The sequence below is a fragment of the Juglans regia genome, unplaced genomic scaffold (assembly GCF_001411555.2).
Source record: "Juglans regia cultivar Chandler unplaced genomic scaffold, Walnut 2.0 Scaffold_120, whole genome shotgun sequence".
In the NCBI taxonomy this organism is placed as follows: Eukaryota; Viridiplantae; Streptophyta; class Magnoliopsida; order Fagales; family Juglandaceae; genus Juglans; species Juglans regia.
The window spans coordinates 10031-33236 of NW_023342402.1; the positions used below are offsets into that span (position 1 = coordinate 10031).

Consider the following 23206-nt stretch of genomic DNA (forward strand, 5'->3'; position numbering starts at 1 on the left):
ATTAGGAATCTTATTTATTTTCAACAATAAACGAACCAATTATTCGATCATAAAGTTGATCAAAAGCATATAAAGAAAAAAAAATAAGAAGTAAAAAACATAAAATTTGAGGATTTTTTTTACTTTTCCCCCAAATGAAAGACAAAGTTCAACACATAAGTAGTAATACTACCCGTATGGCTGTGAAAAATATCAAGAGTTGGTAAAAGAAACAAGCAAGATAATAAAAGTAAACCGGTGGTGTTGCTCAACATCAACAACAACTGTGTTTGTCGTGGCCACAGCTAGTGGAAATTGTATATACATATATACATACATCGGGCATTAATATAGCTCTAACATCCTTGTCACCCACTCATTCATCTATACTCCCAAAACACTCTGATTTCTCTCTCTCCACCCACGTGGCGATGTCATGTCAGAAAATAAACTACAATCACGTGGAGCCCGCATGTGGTATAATCATGTGGAGCCCAGCAGTGGGCCCGCATGACAAGAAGAGTGGGGACATTGGTATTCGTAGGAGTGGTCCAAAGTCCCACCTCAAGCATACTCCAACCCCGTCAATCAGTTCAAAATCCCCAACAAAAAAGAAAAGAAAAAGGAAAAAAAATCTAGAATAATAATAATAATTAATTGGAAAAAATTGACTACCCGCAGTCCCATCCAAATGAATATCTTTCCATTTCTTTCACTTGCATGGTGCGAAGTGGGTCCCATTCCATGCAAAGCTGACTCGGCCTCAGATTCCTTCCCCAACCCCCTCACCATTAATTCCTCCCATGGCCGCTAGCAGAATCTTCTTACCTCTCCCAAGTTTTCTTCTCGTTAATTGCTTTATTTATGATACATAAGACATTAGACTTTTTCGTGTATTTTATAAACATATTTATTATATATATATATATATATATTTCTACTTGCTTGTTTTCCTTTCTTTTAATCTTTTTTGTTGGCCATTTAATTAATGAGAAACCAGATAACCTAGAAGGAAAAACGACGGGAATCTCTTGGAAACCAGTGCCATTCCACTCGTGCTTCGATGGATATTGATTTTCTCACCAAAAGTAAGCATCATTCACGTAAAAAAGAGACTGGAACTTGTAAAATATGCAGATTTCTTCCATTACTACAAAAGGCAAAACACAGGAGGGCTGGGCAGAAACTAAACTATATGAAGAATTACAGTCCACGTACAGATCAGTACTTCTTGTTCATGTATGCGTACGTACGTCTGTATCCACATAAAAGTAACTGCTTCAATCCAAAATCTGAAAACCACCCAACCCCTTTCCAAATCGCACAAAAAAAGATATCTGCAACCCCTGCTCTTACTCTCTCGCAACATATAATTAATATTTCTAGTTCTAGCTAGCTTATACGTATATGCAATATCATATGCTGTATATCAGCAGGAACAAGGGTTGTGAAGGGTCGACCGGCGGAGCTACAAAGCGGCGACGGTCTCGCCTTTGGTGGAGATCACTTGGGGACGTGCGGGAATGGACGGCGCTGCTGCTTCTATCTTGGAAACCAATGAACAATTTTCCATTCTCTCATCTTGATTCATCTGTTGCTGCCGGCACTCCAGACTGCAGAAAGCACTGTCACCCCTATAAACAAACATAAAAGGTATCTATATATTAGCATGATCTTCCAGAAGTTTTTCAAGCTAATTATAGATGAACAAGTTTAGGACTTTTGAAGCTTTTGTGGTATATCAAACGTAGACTCCGAATAATTTGGAACATAAAAACTGTAACTTCCACATGAGAGATCGTTATGAAATTTTATCAACAGAAAATCCCGGAAAATTATGGAACAAACCGTCTTTAAACAGAAACTCAATCCCATTTAAGGATCGAATATTGAATTCCAAGCTGTCTGATAACATACATCATACGAAATATGATTCCTCTCTAACGTATAAATACGTACAGTAAGCTAGCAGTCTCCAATCGATATGGGATTACGCGCGCGTCGAAAAAGAAAAAACAAAAGAAGAAAAGATTGAAGAAAAATGAAAAATATCCAAGTAGCAAAATACGCAGACACTAATAACCCAAAAGAGAGGAGCGGGGAGAGAGAATACCTATACATGTAGATGTCGCGACCAGGGACCAAGCGGCGCTTGCAGAGGGAGCAAGACCTTAAGAAGTGAGCCGAGGTGGTCTCGACAAACTCGGCCGAATTGCGCCTAAAGTTTCTGGGTGAGACTGTGGCCGCCAGGAACCGCTGGTGATCTAGCCCATCATGACCGGGCTGTCTCTGGAGATTGAAGGGGTTCTGAGGATCGGACTGTGCAGCAGCAGCAGCAGCGCCGACGCTGGTCGTGTTTAGATCAAAGGTCATCTCCGTCATGCTCGTCGTCCTTTTCACAGGGTGGCGTTGCCTCTTCCCCAGCAACATCTTCTCCTCTGCAAAACTCAGCAATGTTGAAACAAGACGAGAGAGAGTGAGAGAGAGAAGGAGAGTGGAAGGTCCAAATGGGTGGTGCGAGAGATAAAAGAAGAGCCAGAGACCCAGGAGTGAATATGGACCGTTGATTTCCCGCTGATGCTCGATTTTGCATATGATTAAAAGTCACTCCACGTCATTCCTCCAGTTCTTTATTGCTATATATTTACAATCTTACATTTAATGGGTAAATGGGAGCTTTGGATACTTTCAGAGCTCCAATGGCAGGGGTCACTTTGAAGTGAGTGTTATAGGCCACCCAAATGTTGCCACGTCACTGAATAAACAGTCTGCAAAATCTACCGCATTTCGTGCATCAATTTGACAATGTGGCAATTTTTCATTTTTTTTCTAGTCATTTCTTTTTATTTATTTTTAATTTAAATCTCAGTTGCAAGTTGCAAATCAAGTTAAGTAATTTTTGACTCAATATATAGAAAACAATTATGCACAAATGTCGAAGTTTTGATCAATTTCTCTCACGGGAAACATCAATCGAAAAGTATTGAGTCTATTCATATTAAAAAATAATATTTTATTAAATATTTATTTAAAATTATTTCATTTCATTATCTAAACTGCATCTTAAACTTTATTTATTTCAACACTCATTAAAAATAAAAATGAGTTTTCACGTGAGAATATCATATTCTAGATCTAAAATGTCATATTGTGAGGAAAATGACATGCATATTGTAGTTTAAAAACAAATCAATGATTTTGACCTCTCCCGAACAAAAATAAATGAATAATAATATTATTAATGAGAATATAATATTTTTATCGTTTGTATCGAACTCATTTGTCAGCTCTAGTGGAAATTGTAGTTGGTCTTCGTATAAATTCACCAATATGTAAAAAAAAAAAATTAAAAAAAAAATAAAAGTATTATTTATTCACGATCAGGAGACGCATTTGCAGCCAATTTAAGGTCGAAGACAAGGGTTGTAGACCGACCGCCACTTGATTGGCTGTATGATGGGTCGTTCTCAGGTTGCACTGTCTGCCTCAATCATTTATATACATAGTGGGTTCCAGCGGCCTGGTCTGCCCACTTGCACTCCAACCTGTTTGGAATTTTCGAAATTTTCAGATGAAAAAATATGATTAAAAAAAGATTTTTCAAAGTACAACACTTGTGATCATCTTACAAGGTTCAAGTACTGATCTTACTGTTGAAACTGGTTTTATAATTAATTGATTTTTTAAATTAATTTTCTTAATTAATTAATTAATTAATGCTAAATAAATTGTTTTTAAAAACATGTTTGGACAACACATGATTTTAACCTACTCGTCGACACTAGATCATTTGATTATGTATCAGCGATATTAATGTAGAGACAGATTTAACAAGATCAAGAGCAAAAGACACCCCATATAAATTTCTCAATATCAATGTCGGCTAAAAGTAGTGGTCCCTCGCATGAAGTTCTCACCAGTACTTTAGACTTTAACGGCTGCTCTCTTGATTTTCTGTTCACTTTTGTTTCACTATCAGTGATTCGGTATTGACTATTGACCGGTCATTTAATTTCAAGGTTAATTAAATTTAGATAGTAAAAATAATCAGATGAAAGTTGAATAAAATATTATTATTATTTTAAAATTTATAGATTTTATTTTTTTAATAATAAATTTTATTTTCTTTTGAATAGAGTGTCCGAGACTTATACACCATAAGACTGTATCTAATCTTACTTATATTATTGATATAGAATCTTATGGCATTAGTAGTATAAAAAGTATTAATATTTTTGAACTTTTTTATGTATGTTTTAATTCAAGTACTGTAAGCGATGTATTTAAGTACAAATTTAAAGATAAAGAGACAAGATGAGAACGTACATATTGGAACAGATATAGGAATCGAATTAGAAGGGAATATATGCAAATTTGCGTGATTCCAAAAGATTTTGTAAGCATAATTGTGAGTAGCTTTAATCATGGAATTCATATCCATTGGGGATTACTTTTCATTAGATATGGTTCAATACATTCATTCATCAGCTAATTAGCGTCCTAATGCATTCTAGCCCTACAAAATAAGGTTATAGCATTATATAATATTCTTACATAAAGTTCACTGATCTTTGTTTCTCTGTTTGTCTATGAAAGGCAAAATTAAAGAGACACCGAAAGTGGAAAATAAAGAATCACCCATCACTATCATGAGGTGTTCATTTGTTAATCATCCTAATTTCTTTTTCTTTTTTTTAATAAATTTTTATTAATTACAAAGGCAGTTGCCAGTAGAAATGATGAGGGAGAAAATCCCCAAGGAACATGATCTCAAACATTAGTAATATACATTGAAAAATATAATAAAAACTAAAATGGAAAATGATGGCTGAATGGCCCAAATCTAAGTTTTGAAGTCTCTTATAAAACCAAATAAAGAATTAGAAACTTGCTAGAAATAAGTAACATAATTAGCACCAAAGGGGATAGGTAGGAGAGAAAGAAATAAGTGAAAAAACTAGTCATGGTGAGACCAGAGGCCAAAACACTCGGGCCGGATTGTTTTATCTCAACATCTAAACATCATTCAAACATACACTTTTCAATTTTAAATTTTTAACTTTTTATCTAATCATTATTTAATTATTACAAAATTTCCAAAATGTAAAAAATAATTTAATTTTTTCAAACTCTAAATAAAAAATTATATTCTAACATTATTTTAATTTTATAATATTTTTATTTCATTTTTTCCTCACATTTCTCAAAACTCCTTAAACCATCATAACTCAAAATATTTTACTATTATTAAAAAACTATTTCACTATTATCCCTAAATTTTTTTTTATCTCATTTCATTCTCTAAGACTAAACACCTACTCAGCGCGCCTTACTAATATATTGAAAGCATCTACATAATCATTATTTTTATTTTTATTTTGTGGGGGGTTTTAATTAATATTAATGGCTACATGGTGCTCCCCTAATTGATCCAGCTCAATAATGACGACTAAATAGCAATCACTTCAAAGTTATCAGGCCTACTCATGACTAGGACCTTTAAGTTTATCATTTTATTTTTATTTAGTTATACAGATAAAACGATAAAAATTAAAAATTAAATAAAATATTATTAAAAACCGAGAATAATTAATATTAATAGCTATATGGTGCTCTCCTAATTGATCCAGCTCGATAATGACGACTAAATAGCAACCACTTCAAAGTTATGAGGCCTACTCATGACTAGGACCTCTAAGTTTAACACTTCATTTTCGTTTGTTTACATATATGAGATGATAAAAGTTAAAAATTAAATAAAATATTATTAGAATATTATTTTTTTATATTATTTTTAATGTAAAATTTTAAAAATTTGAATTGTTCATTAATATATTTTATGTAAAAATTTAAAAAAATTGTATTAATTATATGAGAAACCAAATAAGGCCTTACCTTAGACTTTGGAATCTAGGCATGTGAACAGGCTTACAGCTTGAAGATGAGATGTCTATTATATATGGGTGCAAGTTGTTTCTTCTCAATAATTTGCCGAGAAAACGTTAAGCAAAGTGGTTGCTTAGGAGCTTCGAATACCCAGCTAGCTAGCTACACATTCACATTCAGAATTGCAGATATATACAAGTTGCTTCTCCTACAAGGACCCGTGAGACCAAGCCAGGTGTGTGTGTGTATATGCACCTACTAATCACAACCAAAATATCTGGCTGTCACCTTAATTTGTTGATATTTGGGCACCCATTTAGCAAGCCAAGCATGTTATAATATATTTTGTTGAAGAAGCTAGCATAACAATATCTTCAATGCTTACACACTATTGGGTCTGATTTTAAGATGGATATAAAATACTAATTTCTATGCATCTGATCTTCAATTTTTTAGGAGGATGGTTGCTGGTTTTCTCTCATGCATGCTGGAAACATATATGATCCAAACTTATACAGGCCTGAAATTCAGGAATGATAATCTGTACTTTGCTAGGCTGATCTTTTGAATTCCTTCGGGTCTGTATATCTTATATATATGTTGAAGATTCTGCAAATATGTTTGGCTGTCTCCAGGATTTGTACGTGTGCAATGTTAAAGTGGAGAAAATTACAAGATGCTCTGGTTTTTGTTGCAGATGTTCCCGCTCTAAGACCTCGGTTTGCATTTGTTCTTTTGATCGATTAATACAATATATATATACTCAGAGAAAGATGAACACACTGGCACTTATTGCACCAAAAGGCTATATCATTATTTGTCAGTTTTTCCAGCTAAATGCTTCTGATGATGTGAAGAGTAAAGTCTTCAATATGGAACTTGGCCTTGAAAAGAAACCCTATAAAAAAAAAGGAAATAATGGAGTAAAGTAAATAAAATATGGCAAGTTTGGTTTAAGTTGCGATCTCATTATGTCAATGACGAGTAATGAAAAAGATCAGAGAGGAATTTTAATTGTAATTTCTTGAGCAATCATTGATGTTTCCCACCAATATGAGCATGGCCAAAACTTTAATGATGTCCTCAAAAAGGATATACGACCACTTCATTTTCTATCAACTCCACTTGGTTTGTTGCTCAAGTATCATGTGTGGGGTAAATTTATGGTAGGTGCGGACAACAAGCGCATCATTGAAAGCAGCTAAAAGCTTCTCTCGTCATTGTGTGATTCACTATCATGAACTTCAAAGCAAGGGGGGCCGGGCCCTTTTAAATTATATTAATTTCTGTTTGGAAACTAGTAAAATTTGGACCCCAAATCGTTTCTCACGAAATTTCTGCTTTCCGCCACCATTATTATTATGTACAATAAATGTCAAATGCAGTAAGCAAATTGGACCTTAATTAGAGGGGCCTACGTACTTTTGAGTAATTAGTGAGTAAATGATCAGCATAATAGGAGAATAGCTTTAGTTACTAAAAATAAAGAAGCCCTACAAATTAACAACTGTGTAAACTAACGGTTGATATAACCATTCCTGATCATCCACTCCAAACTCCAATGGTTGTTCACGTTTCTAAGGGTACAGCCAGTAAGCCCACCCAAATGTTGCTTGTCGATAAACATCAAGTTGGGCCTTGGCAAATCTTTGGTATTCCTCTTTTGATGCTCATATAACTTGCCACTCGGCTACCCATTCACCTGTAACTTAACAACATTAACCAAGTGTTTTTAGACCAAGAAAACATGGCATCCTAATAAGGAATATGGTTTTGTACGTTGGGGAGTATGCATGGGAGACATTTGGACGTCATACCTACAAAAAAAAAAAAAATCAATGTTCGTTACTGGAGAAAAGGTTGTAATAGTGGACATCTATAACAGATCCCATTAAGCCTCTAGCTAGAGGGAAGAGCTCTCTCGGGTCACCTGGTCCTAGCTGGTTAGACAGAACCACATAAGCCTTGGAAGAGTGCTTGCGGACTGCATCTTGACCAGCCTTGTAGTGCTTGTTTAGGCAGTCTAGAGATGCTCCTGGTGCCAGAGGCTCATTAATGAGTTCGACTGCGTAAAGGCTCGGGCTCCTAGTTCACTTGGAAGAGTGCACTTGATCTGGGCAAGAAGTATTGTTACTTTATGCCACAGAATTCCTAGTTCAAAATACGACCTATTAAAGCTGATAGTCTTTCAACACACTTAACATTATTTACAGGGAAAGAAGAGATAATTATTAAAGGGTTGTGGGTTTCACAATATACAATTTAATGAGACAAAATAATTACCAGCTGCTTCATGGGTTTGTCTATAAAGAGTACTCACCAAACTAGCTACCTGAAGATTGAGCAGGTGTTGAGGGTCATAACATTTATAAAATTGTTTAAAAAATCTGTGAGTAGTACTTGATCTTTAGCAAAATGTTGTTGATCAATCTCAATAATCGGATTGCTGTCGATTGCTATGAGTAAATAATTTTGATCTATAAATGAGGTTCGAACTGATTTAAACCATGTAATTGGGCAGCAAGACAGATTAGTGAATTGGAGTGCTTTATTTTTTGACTTTGCAGAACTCAATTCTCACTTTTGTTTTGATACACAGTAGGCATACGATCGAATTTACTTACAATATACCACATAATAAATGTAGCTGGAAATGATAAAAAAATCTAAAATGGGACGTTACGACATTTCTCTCCAGTATATAAAATTGCTCTGTTTTGGATACCACGATGTTGTGCCATCAATTCGAGTAATTATCACGGAGTTTCAGGATATGGATATATGATGTTCGAAATAGTGTCTTTATTGGTTAAAATGCTATTGAGTGCCAAATATAGTACAATCCAATATACCAAAGTGGGGAAAAAATGTCTGATACAAACTGAAGAATAGCATCATAACTTTCTCAAATAAAACTCAATTATAAAAACAGAAACCAAATAGGAGAAGAGTACAGTTGTCCACATGCCTGTCAAGACTTGGATGATAGCTTTTCTTTTAAGAAGTTGATGGCAAAGTTTGACTTGACAGCCAATCTTCACTTGAATTATCTTCACCATCATTGATCACTCTCTCTGGTGATGATAAGGGAGGCCTAGAAGGTATTTGTAAGTGCTCAACTTTTCCTTCAAGCATTTCTATAACTTTGTTCATAGAAGGACGATTACTAGGATTCGTTTGTATACACCATAATGCGACAATGATCATCTTCTTAACAATCTCTTTTTCCTCTTCAGTGGCACAGGATTCTATTTCAATATCTTTTCCATAATTGAATTGATCATACACCCAGGAAGGAAAGTAAATCTGGCTTGAATGTTCTGCAAAAGCATTTATGTTCTTTCTTTTGCCAACCATTTCCATCAATAGCATTCCAAAACTATAAACATCAGCCTTGTATGAAATACCTCCAATGTTTTTGTAGAATAATTCAGGAGCCATGTATCCCAATGTCCCTCTTGCGGCAGTCAAACAAATAGTATTGTCTTCTATCGAATACAATTTTGCTAAGCCAAAGTCAGAAACCTTAGGGGTAAAATTCTCGTCAAGAAGGATGTTGTGAGGTTTGATATCGAAATGCAAAATCTGCATGTCACATCCTCGATGTAAATACTCAATCCCACGAGCCACTCCCAGAGCAATATTATATGTTTTCTCATTGTCTATGAAGAAACTTTCCTCCGATGAAAAAATATATTTATTGAGAGATCCTTTGGGCATGAAGTCATATACAAGAGCACGCTTTGATCCATGAACGCAATAACCAATGAGTTGCACCACATTAATATGATGAATCCTTCCAATAGTTGCCACCTCATTGATAAAATCTTGCCCATCTGTTTTTGACTGGCCTAACATTTTTACTGCCACAAGACATCCACTCCGAAGTGTTCCTTTAAATACTGTGCCATATCCTCCTTCACCCAATTTTTCCCTAAAACCTTTGGTCATCTTCTTAATTTCTGAGTAGGAGTAACTTATTGGCATGAAGTTATTTTGGCTTTGTAGAAATTCTTCAACACCGTTGTACATGGATAAGTGCCTCCTTCGCCATTTATATATCAAAAATGCAATCACAAATGGAGTGCCTAACACGCTAAAAGGCCCACGCCATTCTGGAAAGGAAATCACAAAAGTAATTATAAGAAAGGGATCCTATAATTGCAGTTCTAGTACTCTACCTGTTGTCACCATTGTGTTATATTTAATCTGGAGTGCCTAACACCCTTTTAAATTCTTGTGGTTAGGAACAATACTATTTCTGTTTAATTTCAATTTAATATTATTTCTAACTATTTTCTTGTTAATTTCGTAGTTTAAGGAACGATTTACTGAAACAATTAAAAGAGATAAAAAGTGAGAGATAAAGATTCTTACCGAGTAGTAGTCCAATTATTACTTCTATTACAACTGCAAAAGTTGTTATAAAAAATATTAATCTCTATTAAAATTTAGACAAGAATTTAAGTAAAAGAATTAATGTGCAAACATGCATTCATCATTTGAGATCCACCAAGCAAAATTCATCCAATTATATATTATACATCTCATATCTTTCTGATATATAAAAACTCACCAAAAAATGTTGAATCATGTTCTGTGTTTGGAATGAACCGATCTGGTTTGACAAAAGAAGAAGAAAAAAGTCAGTACTTCAGCATCTGAAATTAATCAACAATTAACAATCAGACCATGCCGCCATAATGTGATATTGTGTCGGATATTCACCAATAATTAAGTTTCATGATCTTAAAGATAAGTTCAACATTAACCCAGAGAAGCTCAATAATGGTACTACTAATTAATCGGAATTGGGCAATAGAGGAACGTGTAACATAGGAGGGAATTAAAATAGGAAAAGATTAAAAGGATAAATTATAGTACGTACAATCATGCATCTTATTTAAGCTCTAATACCATATGAAATCACTATTTGTATATTTTAAAAGGTTAATCTGATAAGAAGATTTATATTTAATTATTTATATTCATTAAAATACTTAGTTTGACATTTGAAACATGTCTTCTTCATATTCGTTAATTGATCATCGATGAGATGATGAAGAAAATAACGTTGGTAATGAAGTGATTGGTAGCCGAAACATCAAACCTGAAGATAGATCAACAATGGCCATTGATAATAGGTCAAAGCCAACAAAGGGCTAATAATAGGGTAAAAGATTGAACCGATAATGGGCTACATATGGCGTTGGTAAACTATAAAATCAGAATTAAAAAAAAATAAAAATGGGGCTAGCTGTGACTTCAAATAAAAAGAGTACTCACAACAGACTAAAATCTAATAAAAAAAATGCCTATAACTAATAAAGATACTTCAACGCATGAATTTGAAATGAAACATGGTTGAATGAAGAAGAAAATCTTGCGAGAGGCACGGCTGACAGAAGAACTTTGAGTTTTTTCTTCTTCAATCTTTTTTTTCCTTGGCTAGAATTTGAGTTCTTTCAATTATGCAGCAAAGAGGAATCAGTACTAGACAGGGTAGAACACTTCTAAACGACTAAAATGGTGACAAGTTATGTTCGATTAATTAAATACATGATGAGTTATATACATTGGAAAGCGTAGGGTGATTTTAATAATATTATATTATTTCAAATTTTTTTTCTCTTGAAATGATCGAGTGCCAGAAAGAATAATTAATAATCTGTCCATTAGTTTATTTCATTAAAAGAAATACTTTAGCCATAAATATTTTCATTAATATTGGTACGTTACTTCAGATGGAGATCACTAACCATGGGTGGAGAACACGGACGCAGAACAGCGTGCTAGCTGTAGCTAGTGAGCATAAAATCTACATAGATTTCATTAGTTTGGAATGCAGATTATTATTTGTGAGCTTGTATTTTTGGGGCGGTATATATATATGGACCGTTACATTTCGAGGCAAGAATTAAATTCTTAATTGAATGTGTGCACAAGTTATAATTTCCTTTTGAATTGTGACCCGACTTGTTAGAATATTGCCATATTTATGTACACGAGAAATATAAGTTGTTCTCTGTTAATTCCTTTTTAACTTGTTATTTATTATGGTATTAGAGTCACCAATTTCTTAGTGTCTTTAACAACATTTCTCCTTCGTTTGTGATAAATCTCATACTCAACATGTTATTTGATAATCTTTTCCGTTCACCACACGCTCTCAAGGCGTTTTCTAAGCATTTAATGGATCGCTACCCTCATTCTCATCATCAATCACATTCATTGGTTTACACTCATGCATTATACCACTTGTATAGTCATCGTATTTTCATAAACTGCCACCATAGATTGATTCCTTGAACTCTTGTCCATTTTTTGGTGCAAAAGCCACTCCATTCTAGCCAAACATGTGCTCTCACGCGCTGTCACAACTTCCAACACCCCCCGAATGCCTCTCCTCTCTCTCTCTCACAGAGCTTGGTTCACTCTTAATCTCTCTCACTCTCACTTCGCTCTCTATCTTCTCCTCCTCGTGTCGCGACCTGTCATGCATAGCCTCTGCCAAGGCCTTGCTCCACAGGCCGCTACCATATTGCCACTGTGACCGGGAGAGGTCGTTGCACCACATGCACAACCGCTCTGGAACACCACATGCACAACCGCTTCACACCAAATCCAGCCGATCAATGTCATAGGTTCAGTAATACACTCTCTTTCTTTATATGTTAAGACAGTGACCAACTTGTTTTGTGGAGTGATTGGACAATTCTAGGAATTTTGTGGAGTTTAATTTGTGTCGCTGGGTGGATTAATGGTTTGGTTGTTGTAATGTTTCAATGAGAATGGATGAGATTTGGTTGTTGACTTGGAGATGGAAGTTAGCGGGTTGAGATGAAGTCTTGGTGAATTCAATTAGAGTACTTGTAAGTCGTTAGGTATAAAACATGGTTTTGAAATTTGATTGGTTGGGTGTGTTATTGCCAAATTGTGAAAACGGATTTTTCTATTGGGAGGTTTGACCAGCTATGAGACCGTGTGTGGAAGTTGGGTCATTAGGTTGGGTTGAAAATTTTGGAGTTAGCATGTTTCTTCTTATTGTAGAGGTGCTTGTTAAATTCTATTAACTTATACATTTTACTAATTTTGTTTAGGTATTTATTGGTTTTGGCTCTATTCTACTGTGAGATAAGTGGGTTGTGCTAAAGTGTCCAGGTAAGCAGTGCTTCTATACTAGATTTTATCTAAAACTGATTGAAGTTGATTTTGTGAAAAACTTACATATTTTGTTATGAAACAACATCGTTTATTTTCTGTACTAGTCTTTGTATCTGAGCATTTAAATGTAACATTTGTAATGACTAGTGTAAACATGAACAATTTGTGTACTCTATTTCTCTACTGCATAAAATATGTATATAAAATATAAAATTTTGGTCTGCTTACATGATATTATTTAGTCGGTATACTATTTATGTTATTGTATTGTTTCTAAAAACCCTGAGGCGTTAAATTGATTTTGTTTTGTTTTGATTTATGGCTCTGCCATAGGATATAATAGTGGCATCTGCCCTGCCATGCCATGAGATGTAATAATGGTCTCTAGCCCTGCCACTAGATAAAATAGTGGCTTTTGTTTTGAGTGTAATCACTTCGGTGACAAATTGATTTATGCATGTTCTTCTTGGTTATCTGCAAAATGCACAACCCTTCCATGGGGTAAACTTGGCCTATGTTTTGAGCGTACTCATTTTGGTGACAAAACAATTATTTATGTTCTGTTTGGCTAATCACAAATATGCACAACCTTGGCATGGTGGTAAAGATGGTCTTTGATTATGTTTCAGATGTTGTTTCAATATCTTGTACCTAAGGTCTTTTGAATATATTATTATTGTAAAGAAATGCTTCTAAAATAACTACAACTATATTTTTGGGAACTCTCTGTTTCTGCATTATATACCTGACTTATGTTTACACACTAGTATAGTTTCGTTGCTTATTGAGTCGGTGGATTCACCCCTTTATTTCCACCATTTTTTTCAGTTGACTTTGATGGTTGTGACAGTTAGAGTAGATGGCATGTGAGGATTATAAGAGAAATGTGAGATAAGTGTCAAGTGATATAAGTGGATTTGTCTAAGTTAAGAAAATTTTTGCGAGTATTTAATTTATTATAAATGGTATAATTTTTGCAACATTTAATTTAGAGGACTTTTTGTATTCAAGTTCTTATTATTATGGACTTTAGGTTAAAGGGTTCACCCCAGATGCAGGGGTGTGATAATTGGCCTTTCAAAGCTTTCGTTTGTATTTATTTATGTTTTTAGCAATTCTATTTCTTGTATTTTATTTTATTATCCTCAATCACATGCAATATGTATTGTGACATGTTTTAAGTGACTGCAGAGAATTTAATCAAAATGAAAAGACAGTTAAAATGTGACATGTTAGCTTGTGTGACTGGAGATATATAACACATCAATAGTTATATATGTATATTATATAAATATATAATACTTTATTTATATAAGTAATGTTAGAAACTTAGATATAAGTCTAAATATTGGGCATGCCATGAGAAAGTAACTTTTTAAAGTTGGGGCCAACTTTTTTCTAAATATATTGCTTTGGGATTGCTCATTTTATGCCTGCAGAAATCATTTTCTATATAAATATATATATATATATATATGTATGTATGCATGCATGCATGCAAGTGCATTCATATATCTTATCTTATCTGCAAGCTTAAACTATTTTCATGTTTCTTCGCTTAAGGAATGATCTGTTACAAGACGAAACAGAAATAGATGCGAGAGATCCATAATATTCTTACCGATGGCCCAGTATCCAGTATAATAAGCTGCCTCAAGTACTGCAGAAAAGAAATAAGGCCGAGTGATCTGTAAATTTATATAGAAATCTAGTTTAACATCCAAATGCATAAATTTCAAATTACTAAACATTACTCAATATAAAATCTATTTATATGTGAAATTCATAATCTTTTTAAACTCAACATCTCTTTACACGCGGGACCGACAATATTTTTCAATTTTTTAAAAATACATTTAAACTCATCTTAACATCTAAACACATAAAAACTCATCTTAAGTGGCTCAAAACTCATTCCATGATTTAAACTCATTACTATTAATAAAAAACTCAACTCATGTCAACTCTACTTAACATCTAAATAGAGCTGAAGTAATCTTCAATTTTCATTGAAGAGGGTAAGCTACTTATTTAATAAATTTGAAATTTGTCCTTTTATTTTATTCATTGTTTCTGAGATGGAAAAGAGATCCAACAGTTTGGGATCACTTATATATGCCCGCGCACAAGGTTATACGTACGCACCTAGCTACCTTGTGTTACTACCAAGGAATCCCCAATCTGAAACTTACACAGCTTAAATGACCCTCTTAACGTGGCACCATTACATAGTGTCACGTGGTTAATTTATTAAAAATAAAAGAAAATACAAAAATAGATTCAAACCAAAAGTTGTGCGTCTGAAAATACAAAAAATGTTAAGAAGTATTGAGAATATTTATGAATAGTAATAAAAAAATAATGAAAAAGTAATAATAAAATATTAAATAATAATAAAAAGTAGATAAAAAGTCATGAATAATAGAAAAGTAGATGAAAAATACTTTTACTTACCAAAGATACCTGACTAGAATTCTAGGTTTGTTTGTCCCTTTTGTGTTTGTATTTTTAATTTTTTTTTAATAAACCAAGTGGCGTACATGGTACTCCACGGCAAGGGCTCAGTCACAATGTAGTGTCCTTTTTAGACGAATTAGTAAATTTTTTAGCTAGTTTCTTAATAAATTTGAAAATTGTCCTTTCATTTTGTTAGTTTTTTTTCTGAGATGTAAAAAAGGTTTAATCCAAGAGTTTGAGATCACCGATGCACGTGCACAAGGAAATAATACGTACCAGCTTGTGTTACCACCAATCAATGCCATGTATATTATACATCATCTAACATCTTATATATGGAGATATATATATAAGGGAAGCATGCGTGGAAACCATTCAAGCAGAAAAGCAGCACAAAAACAGCACATGATCAGCTCAATCTTCTGTCATAAATTCTGTATCAAAACTGATTTTATTTCCTTAGTTGTATATTGTAACAGTAGCTTAATTTCAGCATTCCCGTTACTTAGTTTCCAAAATAGTCTGTCAATTACTCTGTATATATTGGACAATCTCTATCAATGAAAAGTGTGGGAATTTATTCATTGAAATTCATTGCAGTATATTTTCTCTATATGGTATCAGAAGAGCCACCATCCAACGAGTCACCGATCCAAGTTACCACCATGTCTTCCTCCTCAGATCAAAACCCAAACTTCAACCTCAATACCCAACCTCCTTCCGCAGCAGAAAAACCTCTCATTGCTCTTAACATCACTGCACAAATCAATGAAAAGTTGACTCCCTCCACATTTCCTCAATGGCGTGCTCAATTTGAAGCACTCCTTATTGGCTATGCTTTACTAGATTATGTCGAAGGCAACCTTCAGTGCCCCACTTCAGCTGGCACCGCCGCTGATGAGCTGCGCAAGATCCATTGGATCCGACAGGATAAACTTATCCTAAGTGCCCTTCTAGCCTCTACAGCCCCGTCGATCACCCCACTCATTGCTACGGCAAAAACCTCCCATGAAGCTTGGAAAAAGCTCAACAATTTATATGCTAGTCGCTCACGCACTCGTGCTATGCAATTAAAGGAGGAACTCACCTTAATCCAGCGTGGAAATCGATCAATCACGGAGTACCTCCATGCGGTGAAAGCCTTGGCTGATGAAATCGCCATTATTGATCATCCAATTTCGGATGATGACCTAACCCTCTATGTATTAAATGGCTTAGGTCCGGACTTTCGGGAAATCGCAGCACCCATCCGAGCCCGAGAATCCTCTCTCGCCTTTGAAGAGCTGCACGATTTGCTGGTGGGTCATGAAGCGTATCTCAGACGCTTGGAAGCTGCAACGCAGCACCTGGTTGCTTCAGCCAATTTCACGAAGACGAAGCAGTCCGCGCAAGGGGGAAATTCCTCGTGGTCCTCCAAGAAATCTGATTCCTCTCGTGGGCCTCGCGGATCCAGCCCAGGTAATGGCACTCAACGCGATGGACGACGCTCCAACGCAAATTCTGGCAGGCCCAATAACTCCAGTCGCCGTTACCAGCCCAAATGCCAACTTTGTGATCAGTTGGGTCACATTGCCAAAGCCTGTCCACAATTTAATTCTCAGAATGTCTCTATCAATTGTGCCACAACCTCAAACGGAAAGGATAAAAATTGGTTGCTTGATTCGGCTGCCTCTCATAATATTACGGGTGATCTCTCCAATTTATCTCTTCATTCCGAATATGATGGAACTGATGAAGTTCTTCTTGGTGATGGTTCAGGTTTGGCAGTCTCACACATTGGTTCTTTGACCTTACAATCTCCCCATCGCACCTTTATATTGCGTGATACCCTTTGTGTTCCTAATCTTTGCAAAAATTTAATTTCCGTTCATCACCTCACTAAACAAAATAATGTCTTTGTTGAATTTCACCCTTTCTATTTTCTTGTGAAGGACAAGATCACGGGGGCGATTCTACTAAAAGGGGCATGTAACAATGGCATCTATACCTTCCCGGAATCAATGGTGCCGTCACAAAAAGTTGCTAATGTGCATGAACGGACTTCTATTGATGAATGGCACAAGCGTCTTGGGCATCCCTCTCTTAAAATTGTTCATCATCTTGTTAAGAATTTTTCTCTTCCTACTTCATCCAATAAAAAATTGTCGTCATTATGCTCTTCATGTTCTATTAATAAAGCCCATCAACAACCTTTTCGTGACACTAGTCTTCAAAGTAATGAGCCACTTGATCTTATTTACACCGATGTATGGGGTCCCGCTAGTTATACCGGAATTGATGGCTCTCGATATTACCTTATATTTGTTGATCATTATACAAAATATATCTGGTTTTATCCAATGGCCACTAAATCCGGTGTTTCTACTATTTTTCCTCACTTCAAAAAATTTGTTGAAAATCGCTTTCAAAAATCAATCAAAACCTTATACTCCGACAATGGTGGTGAGTTTATTGCTTTAAAATCCTATCTCTCGCTTCATGGCATAACTCACTACACCACGGCTCCCCATACCCCACAACAAAATGGTGTCTCTGAACGTCGTCATCGACATCTTGCTGAAACGGGCCTTACCCTTCTTCATGATGCAAATCTTGATTTCTCGTATTGGCCCTATGCTTTTCAAACAGCTTCTTACCTCATAAATCGACAACCCATGCCTCTTCTTCAAGGAAAATCTCCTTTTGAAGCCCTTTTTGGTCAAACACCAAATTATTTAAAATTAAAAAAATTTGGTTGTATTTGCTATCCTCTCACCCGGGCCTATAATTCAAACAAAATGCAGCCAAAATCAAAAGCATGTCTTTTCCTTGGCTATTCACCAACCCAAAACGCGTACAAGTGCTTTGAACCTCACACAAAAAAATTTTTTTCCTCAAGGCACGTGCTGTTTGACGAGACTCAGACCCTCTCCTCACTCCCTCAACCCGCGTCGTCCGTGCTAGCCCAAACACACCCAGAAAATTCCCAATCCCTAATTCCCCTTTTCGGTACCCAGCACCTTGAAGGCAGTTCATCAATGGAGTCCGGCGCACCTCCATCCTCGTCACCTCCGGAAGGTCCTCCTGCCATTGTTGCGTCCCCCTCAGGTAATTTCGGACCCTCTAGCTCTTCCTTTCACAATTCCTTGCATCATATTGATTCCAATTCCACTGATCCGAATTCTTACTTAGATGAAAATATGATTGCATCTCCATTAAACTTGCCGCCACACTCCACTGATGCTTGCGTCGAACCCATTCAAGAACCAAATCCCTTTTCATCCAACCCGAATGTCATAAATCCTCAACCCAATAATCCCTCCCAACGCACCCATACCATGACCACAAGATCCATGAATCAGATTTTCAAACCCAAACAAATCCATACTGTGTCCAAATATCCTCTCCCTGAGATCATAGAACCAACGAGTGTGAGTCAAGCCGTGTCGCAACCTCACTGGCGTGAGGCCATGTCCAATGAACTCACGGCTTTAATGAAACATGGGACTTGGGATCTTGTTTTACCTCCTTTGAACTGTAAACCAGTGGGCTGTAAGTGGGTTTTCCGTGTAAAAAGAAAAGCCGATGGGTCAGTGGACAGATTTAAGGCTCGCCTAGTTGCCAAGGGCTACAATCAACGTCCTGGTGTTGATTACAAAGAAACTTTTAGCCCTGTTGTTAAACCAGCAACTATTAGAGCTGTGCTATCTATTGCTGTCATGAATGGATGGGATTTGAGACAAATGGATGTCAATAATGCCTTTCTAAATGGTGATTTAACTGAAACAGTTTTTATGACACAACCACCAGGGTTCAAAGACTTGTGCAAACCTCACCATGTTTGCCGTCTGAGAAAGGCTATTTACGGGCTTAAACAAGCCCCACGGGCCTGGTACACAGCACTGAAAAGTGCTATTCTTCAGCTGGGATTTCATAATTCCAAAGCTGATTCCTCTCTCTTTATTTACAACCATGGCTCAAATCTCTGTTATTTCCTGGTTTATGTTGATGATCTTGTTATTACCGGAAATAATTCAATCCTTGTAGACAACATCATTAAACAGCTCGGTGACATGTTTTCTCTCAAGGATATGGGTTCACTTCATTTTTTTCTGGGGATTGAAGTGATTCCTACTCGGGCTGGGTTATTTCTCTCACAACACAAGTATGTTCGTGAGCTTTTAGCCAATACCAGTATGAGTGGTGCAAAGGATGTCTCAACACCTCTCTCTACCACTCAATCTCTCAAGTTGGTCGATGGTACTGCTGCTGTGGACAGCTCAGAATTTCGCCGCGTCATTGGCAGCCTTCAATATCTCTCTCTCACTCGTCCAGATATCTCATTTGCAGTCAACAAACTTTCTCAATTCATGCACAAGCCGACTACAAATCACTGGACAGCAACCAAGAGACTCCTTCGTTACTTAAAACAAACCATTTTCTATGGTATTCAGATTCACAAAGCTGCATCTTCTGTTTTGAAAACATATTCCGATGCCGATTGGGCTGGAAATGTAGATGATCGCACATCCACTTCTGCCTATATTACCTTCTTGGGCTCCAATCCTATTTCTTGGATCTCCAAGAAACAAAGAGCTGTCGCACGATCCACAACAGAAGCTGAATACCGGGCATTAGCTAATGCGGCTTCCGAGACAATGTGGCTGTCCACTCTTCTCAAAGAACTTGCATTTTCAGTAAAAGGACCTCCTCTACTGTTATGTGATAATCTTGGTGCCACCCATCTTAGTTTTAATCCAGTCAATCACTCGCGCATGAAACACATTCAAATCGACCTTCACTTTGTGCGTGACTTAGTGCAAAAAGGGAGTCTCCAAGTTCAGCATGTCCATACTCAAGATCAATTGGCTGATCTGTTAACAAAGCCTTTGTCAAAACAACGCACGGAATGGTTACGTAACAAGATTGGTCTTGCCGATGGAAGCACAATCTTGCGGGGGCGTATAAGGGAAGCATGCGTGGAAACCATTCAAGCAGAAAAACAGCACAAAAACAGCACATGATCAGCTCAATCTTCTGTCATAAATTCTGTATCAAAACTGATTTTATTTCCTTAGTTGTATATTGTAACAGTAGCTTAATTTCAGCATTCCCGTTACTTAGTTTCCAAAATAGTCTGTCAATTACTCTGTATATATTGGACAATCTCTATCAATGAAAAGTGTGGGAATTTATTCATTGAAATTCATTGCAGTATATTTTCTCTATAGAAAACTCACCTGCATATATAACTTCGGATAGATATCCTAAGAAAGTAAGGAAAGTAAATCGGTGGCCTGCATGGTTTGACAAAAAATGGTATAACATTAGCGTCTGGAATCTTCAATTAAAAATCAGGTCATTATATATAATGCTAGCTCATCATCAGAAGAACTCCAACAAATATATTTATATATATATATATATATATATCCCTTTAAGTGGTGAAATATCGAGATCACAATAATGGTGCTAATCAGATGGGAAATGGAAATTAAAATATATATTCTGATCACAAATTTATTACTCACCTTTGCAATGAACTTGATTATCGTAATCACGGAAGTAGCAACTATCGTATCGGCAGCTTCCACAATAAAGTCGGTACCATGAAAGTTCAAAACCATATGAGAATAAATTACGAAGGTCTGTACACGAAATATTATCATAAAATTCTCCGTACGTTGTCATAGACATTTGCTCTATCAAGCACGACTCCTCCACATACATCACATTCCTTCCATAGGAAAAAGTACGATATATGTACCTTTTGGAATATTGAGATAAAGAGGAGTTGGAAGACGACCAAGATCCATTCTTAGTATTAGAATTACAATTCGTTGGAATCACCCTCAAATTGTAAGGATGAGTCGGAGTCATTGGCTTTCCACAATTCACAATAACCACAACTTTTGAGAAAGATGGATCCAAGTGCTGAGGCCTACTGAAATTACCATTGTTTAGAAAATAACGAGGGATGAAGGAGTAATTATCCTCCTGAATACCTGCGTCTACAATTCGGATTTTGTAGTCGGTGTAATTGATTTGCCTTACGTAGTATTTACTACCATTATCGAAAGATAACAACGTATTGTTGTTGTCATCACATGAGAGCTCATACCTTTGATCTCCGCAGTTCGGTGGATCCCCTTTTAGTCGAAACGGATAGCTGATGTTGGGGATATTGCCACAAGAAGAAGGAGCACAGTGGGAATGATTATTCTTAAGTGTAGAAGCTGGAGGAAGAAGCTGGATTAGGACCAGAACAGTTATAAGGACCCTGAGTCCAGCAGGCCGGAATAATGTCATTCCTGATCTTTTCATCAACAATTAACAGAGAGAGCCAGAGAGGGAGATCAGAGAAAGAGAGAGAGGATTAGGAGATCTAGAGGTCGTGGTTTCCTTAGCTGTCTATAGACAAACATTCAGGTACAGGAGGAGGAGGAGTAATAGTAAACAAAAGCCCGCGTTCATGTTCACAAGAAATAGCGAGAATCGCATGGGTTGACGGAGTCAATTGTGATTACTGTGAGAGATGAGTCCAAATGAATTATTATTGGTAGTGGAAAGTGGCTTGTCGGCCAAGTTGTTGACTACGAAATTATATAGATTGCGACTGCTCATGATATTGCAGGCTGCAGCCACTTACCGAATGAAGACGGAAAAGAAAAAGAAAATAGCTGTTAATCGTTTTATACACGCCAACCTTTTTGTTCAGAAATTGGATATGAATCATGCGATCACACAGTTCTCCCAACCCGGATAAAGATAATTACATGATGCCCTCCCTCGTATAGACCAATCCGGCCATGTTTCGCAAATATGAAACTAAATTTTTATAATTTTATTCTTAAACGTCATTTAAACACTTTTAATTTGAATTTTTTAACTAATTATTACCTAATTAATCTTCATTACTCAAATACTAAAATTAATACAACTTTTACAAATTTTAAAATAAAAATAATATACAAACAACTTTTTAAAGTTATTTATTCAATTTTCTGTCTCATAATTTTTAAAAATCTAATCTAACATATTTATATAAAATATTTTTCTACTATTTACAAATCACATCCAAACATATTTCAGAGATTGTTGAGGATAAGTACTTTTGAGAGTTTTTTTTTGTTTATGTTTTTTTTTTCTTTATGACTTTTTGGCATGGTGAAACATCCCAGAAATGTTTATTGTGCACAAACATGATGTCGATTGTGAGAGATGTAGGATTAGTCTCGTGTCGTTTTCTCTTGATCAATATCATTTCTCTCGTATAGTTTGATAATTTAACAATGTTAATATTTGAATTATTTAAAAATAAATATTTGTGATGGATTATGTATAATTAAAATAATTATTTAAGATAAAAATAGATTATTTTAATAAAAAATAATCATTTTATAAAAAAAAAATTAGTCACAAATAAATTTTTTTTAAGAAAAATATATATATATATATATCTATTCTTTTTTGGACAGGACCATCCTATAGATGGATTTTAACGGATACAAATAAAAAACTACCACTTCAATATTTTATATTGAAAGGGGATGCAGGAGGAGGAGGAGGAGGCATTAGTGCGGCGAGGGGGCAAGAAGAAAATCAGAGAGAGAGAGAGAGAAAGGGGCCAGATTGAGAAGAAAGAGAAAAATCCTCTGAAATGCATACGACAAGCCAACCCATGTATGGCATATGTGGCACCTTTTTATTGGACTCTATTATATGATAAAAAATGGATTGA

At 35.7% G+C, this 23206-nt stretch overlaps 2 protein-coding genes across 7 annotated transcripts; both read right to left on the reverse strand.

The window, feature by feature from the left end:
• Window positions 1-1095: 1095 nt before the first annotated feature.
• On the reverse strand, window positions 1096-2644 carry LOC108997228 (FCS-Like Zinc finger 6-like). Of its 2 annotated transcripts, XM_035686890.1 has the most exons (3): window positions 2523-2644; window positions 2093-2417; window positions 1096-1613 (listed from the first exon to the last, which is right to left on the reverse strand). In XM_035686890.1, exons 2-3 carry the CDS (start codon window positions 2407-2409, stop codon window positions 1448-1450), a joined length of 483 nt encoding a protein of 160 aa, XP_035542783.1. In that variant the 5' UTR covers window positions 2410-2417; window positions 2523-2644; the 3' UTR covers window positions 1096-1447. The 2 variants fall into 2 exon arrangements, with proteins under 2 accessions (XP_035542783.1, XP_018828953.1); XM_018973408.2 differs by lacking the exon at window positions 2523-2644 and having other exon boundaries at window positions 2093-2495.
• Window positions 2645-8645: 6001 nt separating this feature from the next.
• On the reverse strand, window positions 8646-21941 carry LOC108997206 (rust resistance kinase Lr10-like). Of its 5 annotated transcripts, none has more exons than XM_035686894.1 (7): window positions 21587-21940; window positions 20997-21406; window positions 20706-20762; window positions 14651-14689; window positions 10442-10483; window positions 10243-10275; window positions 8646-9980 (listed from the first exon to the last, which is right to left on the reverse strand). In XM_035686894.1, the coding sequence occupies exons 1-7, from the start codon at window positions 21787-21789 to the stop codon at window positions 8863-8865; spliced, it is 1902 nt and encodes a 633-aa protein (XP_035542787.1). In that variant the 5' UTR covers window positions 21790-21940; the 3' UTR covers window positions 8646-8862. The 5 variants fall into 5 exon arrangements, with proteins under 5 accessions (XP_035542787.1, XP_035542786.1, XP_035542788.1 ...); XM_035686893.1 differs by having other exon boundaries at window positions 20997-21409; XM_035686895.1 differs by having other exon boundaries at window positions 20997-21052; window positions 21587-21938.
• Window positions 21942-23206: the final 1265 nt, after the last annotated feature.

What these genes read in the sequence shown, in the direction of transcription:
- LOC108997228 (XM_035686890.1), bottom strand. Translation starts at nt 2,409, where the DNA reads ATGTTGCTGGGGAAGAGGCAACGCCACCCTGTGAAAAGGACGACGAGC. An exon ending in CGCGACATCTACATGTATAG is followed by an intron (nt 1,614 to 2,092) that starts GTATTCTCTCTC and finishes GTTTGTTTATAG; the next exon opens with GGGTGACAGTGCTTTCTGCA.
- LOC108997206 (XM_035686892.1), bottom strand. Translation starts at nt 21,789, where the DNA reads ATGAAAAGATCAGGAATGACATTATTCCGGCCTGCTGGACTCAGGGTC. An exon ending in ACATGATTCAACATTTTTTG is followed by an intron (nt 10,276 to 10,441) that starts GTGAGTTTTTAT and finishes CAACTTTTGCAG; the next exon opens with TTGTAATAGAAGTAATAATT. An exon ending in AATAATTGGACTACTACTCG is followed by an intron (nt 9,981 to 10,242) that starts GTAAGAATCTTT and finishes TTTCCTTTCCAG; the next exon opens with AATGGCGTGGGCCTTTTAGC.